We start from the raw sequence: 13,468 nt of genomic DNA, 5'->3' as shown, positions 1-13,468 counted from the left end.
ATTGAAAATATTGTCTAATTAAACTGATGAGAAATTTCATGGAGATAGAACAGGCACATTGAAATTTGAGCCTAGAATAAAAGATGGCATTTGGGATGTTTTTTATTTTCTTTGGCTTTTAACTTGGAAATGGCAAGAATGTCAAAGTTTGAAATGTTTCATCACGTCATGCAGTAAACTTGGAAAATTACATTTTTTTTCTCTACCACAGACAATTTTACTGTCCTTGTAATACTGGGATTTTCCCTTTTTTAAAAGCCTGTTAGATTCCCAGAAAGATTTTTGTTTATTAGTTACAAGAGAAAATACGAACACATTATAAAGCAAAAAAGGACTATGATAAACAACACTGAGCTACGTAAGTGTGTCCATCAGTATGTTCTCCGTGAACTTTGCTTTCAAATGTCTTTTAGTTGTAGAAATTCTATTGATGGTAATGCCTGTACTTTTGGTTTGACAGAGAATTGTGCCTTGTTCATGTTGGGGTTTTGTTTTGTTTTGTTTTTTTCTCATTAACTTACCAAATTCTGCAGATAACTCTGTGTTCTATAATCCAAACATGCTTTCTTCCTGCTTTTATGTGGCAGCTCTAAATATTAGTCAAGAGCTAATGAGTTAATTTCAGCAATACAAATTTGATTTAGAAATCAATATAGATTTGTCATTGCAAATCAGAGGAAGGGATTTAAACAAGGTAATTGCTTTTGCTTTTTTATGTTTTTAATGTGATTTGTATATAATGTTGAACAGAAGTCTCTAGTAGCTTGAATCTGAATTATTTGGTGGTGAAATCTGACATGATACTTCTCTGTTTTGTTACACCCCTGAAGTTTTTTTTTAATGGATCATCTTAACCTTTCTTTTAACAGTGAATTCAGAAACCTTGGATCTGGTTGTATTTGTGACATTTGACATTTTCTTTTTTTTTTCCTGGTCTACAGGCTGCAGTTAAATCAAAAAAAGCTACAGATACCTATAAACTCTATGTGGAGAAATATGCTGCATTGAAGTCTGATTTTGAACAGAAAATGACAGAAACTGCACAGGTAAGTTATATTAAATGAGTTACTCTTAAAATAGATTAAAATACAGTATTTCATCTCTGAAGACATCTGAGAACAAAGCTTTTGATAAACAGAGTTATGTCCTTAGGAAATTGATATGAACAGCAGTGTTAGAAGTAGTATGTCGAAAGAGCAAATACTGACCAGCTCTGTTGTGATGGCACTGTCTTTGAATGACACAGCTGAGCATTAGCATTCTAGAAATACTTTTTGAAGAAAATTTTAAGAAGAAAACAAAACTTCTGTAAATACTGTAGATGCATTGTGATGATGTGAGAAATCTTATGATTTGCTGGACATTGAGAACTCATTCATAGGAATTTTAGTATTAAGATTCTTCTTTTTTTTTCATTATCATTATGGCAAAACACTTCAGTTACAGCTTCTGAAAGCATTTTCCCAATGTTTACTGAAGGTTGGGAAAAGTTCTTAACATCTGCTCAAGCTTTTTTTTTTTTTTTTTAAGACTTCTAATCTGTATTCCAGAGGATCTCAAGTTCTCTCTGTCATTGCTTATGCTGCTTCTTGTTACATTTTGAAGCTACTTTTTCAAATCTGTTGATAGCAGACTTTTTTTTCCTCTGCCTCAGATTTTGAACAGCAAACTTCATAGTTTCTGCTTTTAGTAGTTTTTTGTACTGAGTTTAGTAAAGCTTTTTGCATATAGCAATTTTCTTTTTGGTTGATAATTCTTTGCTTTTTTTAATAGTTTCAAAGATGCATATTTATGTATAGATGGAATTATTAGGGAGAATCAGTCATACTTGTATTTTAACATTTAAATGGTAAAGTGTTAGTTTCCCTTTGTTGAAAATCAGGATTTCACAGCATGTGGGTTGTATAGGCTGACATGTAAAAAGGTGCCATGTTCTAAACTGTAAATGCTTTCCTACTTTAAGAATTTAATTAAAAATTATCTAATTTATCTATGAATAGACAGATACTCAACATAGCTGTTACAGAAAGGGTACTGCATCTATCACATACCAGAACTCTTTCTTCCCACTCCAACTCTTGCATTAGCAAGAAAGTAGTGCTCAGGCATAGCATGCTGCTGCAAAATCTGCTTTTAACATGACACTTCTGTTAGGAGTCTTGGCAGCCTTTCCTTGAAGAATTAGCAGAAGACGTAGTTTTTTGTGCAGTATCCTCACTTGGTTTTGGTTAAGAAGCTGTTCTCCCTATGCTTTTCTTTTCATTTTGAGTTATATTTGGTTGTGTACATTTGCTTGAGGATATGGTTTAGGGTTAAGCTTGTAAAGTAGGGTTATCAGTTGGACTTGGTGTACCTGAGGATCTTTTCTACTCAGAATATTTCTGTAATTCTGTATGATCCTGTGATTTTTTTTGTCCTCTTAAAAAAAAACAACAAAACCCTATGCCTTCCAATGCTTTTTGCAATTACTATTACTAACGAGTGTAAACCAGTCATAATTGCAATTACTCAGACCTTATTAAAAAGTTCAAGAAAATCTGCAGGTGCTATGGTTTAGGCCATAAACACTGTTGTACTTCTCCCATCTGTGATATGTGAAGCCTGCTTTTCGATATATGTTTGAAGTTAATATTGCTGTCAAAAATAGCAGTCACTGTATTTCCACGTTTCTTCCTTGGTTGAGTATTTGCACAGGTATTTCCTTGTAAAAGTAATCCAGCTGAAACTAATCTGTGAAGGAAGATCAATTCTTAACCCAGAACAAATCTGTTGTTTGGTTTATTAAGACAGCACACAAGCACTTGTGCTGGCACAAAGGTAGAGCCAATGTGGTACCAAGAACAGAGAATAGCATCTTTAATGCAGTGACATGTGCAGTGCATGTGACACTGGCTTGGACTCACTTGCATATGTATCCACATTACACTTTTATTTCTGCATTTACACAGCATTGTGTATCTCTCACTGTGAACTTAGAGTATTTGTGTATTGTTTATAGAATCATACATCAATAGAAAGGTAGGGTTTGCAGAGGATCTCTGGAGATCATCTAGTCCAACCCTACTGCTGACACAGGTATGCCTAGATCAGGTTGCAATCCCTAGGTAATTTGGTTGGGATTACAGCTGGAACTGACATGTCCAATCACAATCACTTGAGAATTTTGGGATTAGGCAAGCTTTTTAAACTCAAGGAATATGTATCTTAAAATAATTTGTGGAAGCAAGTATAATACAATATGTATGTAATGTAATATTTCTCCTGGTGATGTAAGAGTAGCTGATATCAAACTAGTATGTTGGGTGTTTTTTGGGGGGGGGTTTGATTGTGTTCCTGTTAATGTAATTAATTCATTTGTTCAGTAAGGGTTCCAGTAAATCCATTGTTGTGTGTCTTGTATAAATGGTAGTGCAGACTGACTTCTGCTGTAGACCTCACCTTTTGCCTCAAAGAAACAGTAGTACCAGGAAAAAATACTGAAGTGTTCCATTGTTTGTCTCAAATCGTATACAAGTATGGCTTTTCTGTACTGAGAAGTTCCTGCCCTGCTGATTACACTTCTTTGGAAATTGTTGAACCTCAACTAAAATAGATCCTGTGAGTGCTTCTGTTTCACCGCAGAGCAAATTCAGTCAGCTTGTATTAAGTCTTTATTTATAGTGTCATGAAAACTATCTGCTATCTATTCCTTGCCATACAAGACTGTGTTTATAGCAATTTAACTTACTGCTCTCCAAAATAAGAAAAAAACCCCAAACAGTTACAACTTCAGTAAGATGACTTTGCTTAATTGCAGCTTAAATTTGTCCCAAATAAGCAAGAAAGCTGTGAGTAATGGAAAGGAGTTCCTGTGTGGAACATTAAGAAGAGCACTTGAAATTGATTTTACTGTCAGTGAATTAGGGAAGGAAAATGGGGCATTCATCAGGCAAACTAGATGGACTTTAAGGACTTAGAAAAAAGATAAATCCATTTAACAGTCCATTACAATAAATGAATGAGAAAAGTAACAGCTTATTTTGTATCTAGAGACAGAATATGAAGGTGCTCTTTGTTCAGCTGTGTTAGGTTATTAGGTAGGTATAAAAGGTAGTTATTAGGTAGGTGTAACATATTTAACATAGACTGAGATGTCATGGTCTCAGGTCCTGCCATAGCTGAGCCCCACACTGCTGCTCATGCAGTTGTCCCCACCCCTCTCCATTGGACTAGGAAGGAAAATCAGGAGCATAATGCAAAAACCCCACAGATTGAGATAAGGCAAGTTTAATATATGGGGTGTTTAATTTAAATTTTCACTTAATGTGATAATTGACACCTAGAAACTCTCCATATTAGAAGTGAAGAATGTCATTCTGCCTGTGTAAGTCATGTCTGTTGAGTTTATATTGTGTAGCTGCATCTCTAGCTTGGTTTCAAGAGGGCTTCTGTAAAGGTGATGTGATAGGAAGAATAACTTCCATGAATATGGCGTGTCCCAGTTTCATCTGTGAAGCCAGTCAGGACTGCCTGATGAATTGGCTGATGGATATTCAATAACATCAGCTTTGTAATGAATGTGTTAGCTGGAGCAAAGCATTATGGGACTTAAAGTTCATACTGTATGACATACTCTGTGATGCATCTTTTCTCATTTACTATCTTGCAGTTTTCAAAGCAAAGAGACTTAGGATACGTTATTTTGAGAGGCTGAATTTTGAAACATACTGTCTCCCTATCTTGAGTTTCAGGTTACAGTTTTTGCTCTGATAAACATGGATTAAAGAAGTTAGGAGTGTTATAGTTCACTATTTAGAAATTGAACTTGACAGAAATTCCTCCCGTTGAGAGAATTTTCTGAGTAAAGCTATAATTGTGCAATTACTGTGTAGATGCAAAGAAAACATCATGCCCTACTTGCTAGAATCTCTGCCTTGCAAGAAGTGCTTTTAAAAGTCACATAGCACAGTCAGTTTTTTTGAAAGTGTGGAATAGTTGAAAGTGCTGAAATCATAGAATCATAGAATCAACCAGGTTGGAAGAGACCTCCAAGATCATCCAGTCCAACCTATCACCCAGACCTATCCAGTCAACTAGACCATGGCACTAAGTGCCTCATCCAGGCTTTTCATGAAGACCCCCAGGGACGGTGCCTCCACCACCTCCCTGGGCAGCCCATTCCTATGGCAAATCACTCTCTCTGTGAAGAACTTCTTCCTAATATCCAGCCTATACCTACCCTGGCACAACTTGAGACTGTGTCCCCTTGTTCTATTGCTGGTTGCCTGGGAGAAGAGGCCAACCCCCACCTGGCTACAATGCCCCTTCAGGTAGTTGTAGACAGTAATGAGATCACCCCTGAGCCTCCTCTTCTCCAGGCTAAACAGGCCCAGCTCCCTCAACCTCTCCTCATAGGATTTGTGCTCCAGGCCCCTCACCAGCTTTGTTGCCCTTCTCTGGACATGCTCCAGCACCTCAACCTCCATCTTGAATTGAGGGGCCCAGAACTGGACACAGTACTCAAGGTGTGGCCTGACCAGTGCTGAGTACAGGGGAAGAATAACCTCCCTTGTCCTACTGGCCACACTGTTTCTGATGCAGGCCAGGATGCCATTGGCTCTCTTGGCCACCTGGTCAAGAGTGGCGTCTTATCTATAACTCTACAGTAGAGTTGAATTTGGATGATTTTTTTTGTTCACTTGAAATAAAGTTCAAGAATGAGTAGTAATTACTTTTTTTAAGTGCTGTAAGACTTAAAGGAAAATATACGTGTGTATAACATTGAGTCATGCCTACTTAAACTGCATACGCTGAGTTGGATGGACAGCTTAAGAGCCTGCCAGTGGTGATTTTTCATTTGTATTGTAGCTTAAAGCACTCTGAAGTTGCTTGCATTTGTTGGGTTATTAACATTACAGACTCATTTGAGTACACATTTTTTTAAAGTGGACTTACCTTTCAAAAGTGGAAGTAAACAGTTTGGTTAATGATTATGCCTGTGTTGTGAAGTATGTGGTTGTAATATAGTACCAAGCTTTATTCTTTGATCAGAACCTCTATGTATTATGTGCTGTAAAAAGCTAAGGTGGCTCAACTTCAAAGACTTTAAATCTTAGGTATAAAACAATAAACATCAAAGAAGAAGACAACGGGGGGAGAGGGAACCTTCCTGCTGACCAAAAATAATAATAAAAGAAATCTATAGACGGCTGGTTGTTCTGATATGTGTTAAAGAGAAGGGTTTAAAGGAGACTGGTTCTTCTGTTTTGCAGATTTTATGGGGAGCTCAGACCAAGACATGATGGAAGCATCACTGGCATAATCTCAAAAGCTGTCTTTGTGCTTTGATAGTGACTGATAGCAAATACTACAGAGACGGACCATAAGTAGTTTGGAAAGCAAAATAATATGGTTTATGTAATAAGGCAATTAGCAGAAGAAGTAACATTATGGAGGAGGCTGCAGAAAGGAGGCAGATTAAGCGATGCTCTGAAGTTCTTACGTAACAAATGTGCAGTCACAGAAATAGGAAGAGAAATAGGAACTAGCAGGAGTAAACAAAAGATTTCAAGACAGTCATGGTTGACTGTTGAGGAGGATGAAGACATTTGTAGTTCCCTTTGGCTGTGTGAAGGGGTCATTTGAAACAACATAAGTGATTTTTAAAATGGCTGTCAGCTGGAAGTCTAGCTAAAATGGAGCCAACTGCAAAGATTACTTACCAGGAGTTTAAAGATCAAACAAATAAATCATTTGAAAAAGCAGCGGCTGCAAACTTAACAAGAAGAAGAGAAGGCATGTGTATATTGTGAGCAGGAGGAGAGAGTGTTAAGAAGGAAGTGCTAAACTGATCTAGAAATAAGGTTTCTGAGCTTAAATGGGAAAATAAATAAGGCTCTTCAGTAATGGAGAAAATAATTGTTTTTATTAAAAACATGCTCTAGCACTGTTTTCTTTTGGTAGAATTAGGTCAGATTTACAAAATTGAGGTAGACTGAAGTTCAAGGAGCAAGTAAAATTACTAGATAATGGTGCTAAAATGATACAGTATTTTAAAGTACATTGTTTCATAAGTGTAAATTCTTCACCTTCCTTTCTAAAATATTGTAATTACCATTATTAGGATCTGAAAAAAAATTGGCTTGTTTTTTCCATTTAGTGACTCCAATTATTAAAATTTAATATTCACTTCAGTGAATATTTCAATAAATAGGATTAATTGTCTTTATTGGTTTACAGAAATTTCAAGACATTGAAGAAACTCACCTTCTTCGTATGAAAGAAATTATAGAGTCATTGTCAAATACCATAAAAGAAATTCATTTACAAATAGGAGAGGTAACTTTTTCTGTTTGGTTGGTTGGGTTTTTTTTTTTGTTGGTGCTTTTAGTTTTTCTTATTATGTTACATATTTTTCTTAACTGTTATATAGAAATTTTTTACTGTGCATGTTCTAATTACAAGATCACATCCTTTAAATTATGTGGCATTAAGATAAGCTCAAATATTTATGGCTTCCTGTCATATTTATAAGCTCAGTCTAAATTTGTAGAAATGTCTGAATAAACTTTATCATAAGATAAAGAAAAATATTTTGACAAATTTGAAGAATTTTTAGTGTATTTCAAAGTTCTTTTTCCTAGATATTAAATCATCTTCACACATAACCAGGATATCTGTGCTTCTGTTGGACTAAAACCTGAAGTTACATTACACAGAATAGTTTCCAAATCCTTCATACACCTTTGACTTTGAGCAAAAGATCTTCAGTAACAGAAACTTTTATAGTATGTTTTCTTTAGATTTCAGTTGTTTTAATTAATTATTCTTTTAAGTAATCATTAATTTTGTAGGTGTTTTGAAGTGTAGTTTTATTTGCATGCACTTAGCAGTCACTATTTTCTTCAGCTGTTTTAGGTGATTTGCAAGGGTCATGCTAGTTATTTTTCAAGCATATACATACTACCTTATTGGAAAAACTTCTTATTAACAGCCTGTGTTTGTTTCTTTGTCAGTCTGAAAACATTACAACGGTAATGCTTTTACTAAAGCAGGTGCAGACTGTGATAATACATAGTAACAGTGCACACCCTTAACTGCTGCTGGCTTAACAGGCTGCTTGTCTTCCTGACGTTGTAGTGGTACATGTTGCAGACAAATTCAGAAAATTATGTACACACAAGTCATTTAGATAGAAGAAATGGGTATAAATCCTAGACTTGTCATCAAATTGTATTCTTTCATGCCTAATTTGTATCTGTGCTTTGCACAAACTTGTAAATAAAGCAAAGAAGGGATTTCCTTAATAAAATGCTTGTTGATTTCTGGAAGTGCTGCAGTATGTTTTAGAGGGGAGTATTTTTGAACCTTAACTCCAGAGAACACTACTGTATAATTTAATTACATTCTTTCAGTTACTGGTTTTAAAATTCCTTTTTTGTGTGGTGTGTTTGTTTTCTGTTTGTTTTCTTTTTGAAGGTGCATGAAGAATTTATTAATAATATGACAAATACTACAGTTGAGAGTTTAATACAGAAATTTGCTGAGTCAAAAGGAACTGGCAAGGAAAGACCTGGTAAGAGATTAAAAATAGCGAAGTAGGAAGTGGTAATTTTAGAACTAGATTTCCACTCATAATGAAAGGTCAGTTCCCTATCTATTACTGCGTTATGTTTTTTAATTTTGATTTCTCAGAATTCACTAGATTTGATATAAAATGATTCATGGAAATTGATAACATCCCATTTATTACGTACATGCTTTATTAAGACAAATATTACATGGCAATTTGTTGCTCTGAGTCCTATGTAAACCTTACAGCAAGCTTTTATATTATACTGTTCCGTGTTGCATCGGTGAAATATGTCAAGAAACCTAAGTTCCTTGCACAAACTCTGTTGTCTTCTCTGTTTCTGCATGATATGAAAAAAATATTTAATGTCAGTGTATGAGTATATTCACAGTAGTCCACGTTACTGCTTATTAACTGTTGAAACAGTTGCATCAGTTTCTTTGGCTAGCTAACAAAACTAGCCATTTAAATATATTGTTAAGTAGATTGTTGCTTTACTAAGCAGCAAATAGAGTAGTACTTTCAGAAAGTACTGCTTGTTGGGTGTGCTGTGTAAGACTTTCCTAGACTGACTTAAAAAGACAAGTCTCCCAGTACTCTCTGTCTAGCATTATGGGTAAAACAGAGTTCACTTCAATATTGGGGCGCAAAATTGAGTCACTAGGTGTGTGAATGTAGGATTTTAGTAATAATGTTTTATCTGTTCTTCAGCATTGGAAGTCCTTCCTAGCATCTCTTCTAGTACAGAAGCACAAAGAGTGATGCTTTGTTTTGGTTTTTTTTAGAGGAAGTATGTACATAACTGAGTGGATTCTATGTGGAACAGTTTTTTACTATTTCCTGTGTATTTTGCAGTTTTCCAGTGAAGATCAAGAAAGCAGTAGTAAGAACTTTAGGTGTTCAGGTTCAGTTGCCCTGAAATCAGGACAAAGACATTTCATGTTAAGACCTCTTTCATGTGATGTCGTAGCTGTGGATCTTGTATTTAGTATTTTGATTCACTGAACTAAAAAGAGCCTTGCTAATTCTGAGCCTGCAAGTCATCCATGTTATTGTTGTGGTTTTTCTGTTAGACAATATAGAAAAGTAATACTTTATTGCTTGATTTAGTAGAAGTACAGAGATTCTTCAGATCTTATTTGTATTCTCTGGGACCAGAGTAAAGCTTTTGTCATACCAAATGTAATTTCTTCAGCTCTTTAAATAGCAAATTATCCTAAGGAGAGATAGTGTGTTTAGTGTAGAAATATATGTATGGTGAATTTTCTGTTAAATTGCTGTGCCCATGTCAACTTTGTAGCAGTCATTGTGCTGAGGGCAAGCACAGGCAAACTTAGCATTAAAGAATATAAATTCATAAGAAGCTGTGAAGTGTCAAAGAAGAGAAAGGCTGCTGCTGATACTAGTTTAGCTTCTGCTTCTATTATATTAATTTATTAGCTTAGAATCATACAGTCTTGACAGTTACAAAGATCTGGAAGGCCAAGTGAGGTGTCAGCCTTGTGAGAATGAGATGTAAACTTCCAGTGTGGTAAGGACTGATTTTCCATGATTAAAAAATAGTTTTCTGCATTTGAGAACTGTTCTTAACAGGGAGGTATTTTAAGCCATGGAACAAATGCTGGCTGCCTTTCTCTGTGTGGTGTATTTAATTAGACTGGAGAAGGAAATGGCTGCTTGGATAAATCTAAATGTAAATAATGTTAAAATGATACTGACTTGTTTCTACAGAGCAAACATGACTTGCTTAAGAGTACAGAACTGCATCTGTTTGAAGGAAGTACTTTTAATTCCCCTGACTACATAGGCCTTCTTCCTTCTGGATTATGTGTGGGCTAGTATACTAAGTTACTTTGGCTTTTTAGGTAGGCTAGATAGGGCTGCTTTTGAAATACTGAATTCGGAGAACAAAGTAAACTGAAAGGACAATGAATAGCAAAGTATTTTAATTTAGTGTATTTTAGCTGTTATTACAGTTCTTCATAGAGTTTGCTAGCTTTTATCTGCAAAAGTAAGACTGAATCTGAAATGTACTTAGGAGGGCTGTCTTACTGAATGAATTTGCATTAAAGTTTTCTAATTCTAAGCCATTTTCTTGAACTTTCTTCTGCATATCTAGAATTTCTCTTTGTACGGGGATGTCCTTTGTGCCAGGTTATGTGGGCTCCCTCTGGTGGCTATTTTCTGTCACCTGAAGTCATAATCCACGGATGTTTCTAGGGTTTAACACTGGTTTTCCTAGAACAAATAATACTTCTTTCAAGCAGTAATGCTTTGTGAGATTTTTAACATAGTTTACGGGAAATTACTCTTGTATAACTGCTACCTAAGTAACTTACTAGTCAGCTTTATCACCTACTTCTGACTGATTTTACTTTAAATATTTTTTATTTTAGTTTAGTTTGCAACTTTAGTAATGCAGTACTTGAAGTTGTATTCATGATTTGCTTTCTCACTTCCATTACACTATTTAAAAAAAAATCCTCAGATTTCCCATTGCAAATCTTTTAATTTTAAACTAAAGAAACCCTCACTTCTTGTGAAACATTGACAATCAGGAGGAGAGCTGGCAGGACCAGCAATAACAAGTAAGGCTCTGGGTCAGAACTGAGTGTGTTCTCTGAACCGTTTCAAACATCCAGTGTGACCTGGACAAGCTCATGAAGTGGGCCCATGTGACTGACCCTCAGGAAGTTCAGCAAGGCCAAGTGCAAGGTCTTGCACCTGAATTCAGGTGCCTCCTGACCTCATTAAAGACTGAGGATGAAGGGTTTGAGAACACCCTTTCAGAGAACGTCCTGGGGATATTAGTGGGTGAAAGATGACAGGAGGCAGCAAAATGCATTCACACCCCGGAAAGCCAACTGTTTCTTGTACTGCATCAAGAGATGTCAAGGGAGATGATCTTTTCCCCTCTACTCTGTTCTGGTGAGACCTCACCTAGAGTACTGTGGGCTCTGGAGTCCTCAGAACAGGAAGGGCCACAAAAATGGTCAGAGGGCTAGAACAACTCGTGCAAGCAGAGACAAAGGGAGTTGGAGTTGTTTAGACAAGAGAAGGCACCAAGGAGACCTTAGTGTGGCCTTTCAATGTTTTTAGAGGTGCTTATAAAAAAGATGGGGACAAGAACATAGAGCATGTAGTGGTAAGGAAATAAGTGTTTTAAACTGAAAGAAGGTAGATTCACACTAGATGGAAGGAAGAAATTTTTCACAGTAAAGGTGGTGAAACTCCGGCACGGGTTGTCCAGAGAAATTGTGGATGCCAATGTTCTTGGAGATGTTCAGGGTCAGGTTGGATGAGGCTCTGAGCAACCTGATCTAGTTGAATATGCGTTTTAATTAATTAATGCCCATGTGAAAATTAATAAACTCTGGGAAAATATTTATTAAGTCTTTACAGAATATTTGTTTATAAGGTTCAAATGCACCTTGTGGTTATTCACACACAGGGAACAAGCAATTTAGAACAGTTAAGGAAAAAAACTACCAAAACACAAAATTAATTGCGACTGGAAAGAGAGCCTTGCAGTCCATATGCTGCTTGCCCTCTGTATGCTGCTTGCCCTCTAGAGGGATTCGAGGGGCTCCTTCCTGCTGAAGCAGAAGGCACAATCAGTTTACAGTTTCAGAACTTTAATGACAAGGAGGCTTTTTAGAATATTTACTCACAAAATAGTATCTCCACATTCCTGGAGCTGCATTATAGTCCCAGGCAACACCCAAAACACGTGTAGGGGTTCTGTCGGTAGTTTGGTACGCATTAAAGGCTTCTGAAGTTTTCCAGGGCTCTAGCAGAGCGCTAGGGGTTAGACCAGGGGTCCTTAAGCTTTTTAAACAGGGAGCTGGTCGCTGTCCCTCAGACACTGTCGGGGGCCGGACTATAGTGTGTCAGAGGCTGGACTATAGCTTGGTTCCAGCCCATTCCCAGTGGATGCTTGGCAGGCTAGCAAGCCCCTGGTGGAGGGGGAGGGCAGGGGGGTTCTGTAAATACCGTCGGGCTGGATTGAGGACCCTGGGGAGCTGTAGTTTGACGACCCCTGGGTTAGATGGTCTCTGATCTGGTCTTAGTTCCTTCCAGGGTGGATGGTATGCAGGCAGACAGCACATCCTGCTAGTGACTGATTCTTTCCTACAGCATGCAGGCACTTTATGCCTCTCCTTCATAGATTTTGGCACGGCAAAGTTTCCAGGTTGAAAAGCTTGAAGCATCAAAGCTTGTTGTTACAGAGCAAAGCTGGCCTGGGGCATGGCAAGGCAGAGCACAGCACAATGGCAGAGCAGAGCACATTGTTTTTCAGTTGCACTCATATTTATTAATTGCCGGCATGTGGTGGCTCATTTGGCCAGAGATTCACCAATCAGAATAACACTTCACCAAAACTGACCATATTGGGAGAAACCAGGGCTTGCTTTACCCCTGACAGGGAAAACAAAGTGTATGTAGCCTGTTTACCACTTCAAAGTAGACTTGGTGACTCCAAGCCTTTTGTTGTCTTTACTGTGCTGCTGCCTACCTCAGCAGAGGTGGAAGGGGACCATGGGATCAGGCCTGAACAAGCCAGGACATGTATTTTGCCTTCCACAACAAAATGTCTCTGTTTATTGCAGGGAGATTGGACTAGATTACTCTTAAAAGCCCCTTCCAATGCATACTGTTCTATGATTCCGTGATATGTTCCTGCTTTAAAGTTTAATAGCAGGTTTGATTCCATCAGCTGGAAGATGCTTTTGTCACTCACATGGTCCTGCAGTGTTGGTTAAAACTCGTTGGCTGTTTTGATGAATCTGTTTTCTGATTGTAATAGGCTGTCTTCCTGGAAAATGCATTTTTTGCATGGCAGAAAATGTTTGCTTTTCTCCCACTGGAAGTACATGTATACTAAGTTCTTTGGTATCTGTTAAAAGTTTGGGCTGT

General features: G+C 37.1%; 1 protein-coding gene across 1 annotated transcript in view; it reads left to right on the top strand.

The window, feature by feature from the left end:
- Window positions 1-13,468, top strand: part of FCHO2 (FCH and mu domain containing endocytic adaptor 2) — a 104,336-nt gene that overhangs the window by 20,930 nt on the left and 69,938 nt on the right. The window contains exons 6-8 of the mRNA XM_064140377.1: window positions 942-1,046; window positions 7,219-7,317; window positions 8,458-8,554. Of these exons, the coding sequence (XP_063996447.1) occupies window positions 942-1,046; window positions 7,219-7,317; window positions 8,458-8,554 (301 nt within the window). The remainder of the gene's footprint in view (window positions 1-941; window positions 1,047-7,218; window positions 7,318-8,457; window positions 8,555-13,468) is intronic.

This window comes from Pogoniulus pusillus, chromosome Z (genome assembly GCF_015220805.1).
Source record: "Pogoniulus pusillus isolate bPogPus1 chromosome Z, bPogPus1.pri, whole genome shotgun sequence".
Taxonomy (NCBI): Eukaryota; Metazoa; Chordata; class Aves; order Piciformes; family Lybiidae; genus Pogoniulus; species Pogoniulus pusillus.
This window is presented reverse-complemented; position numbering and strand designations above follow the sequence as displayed.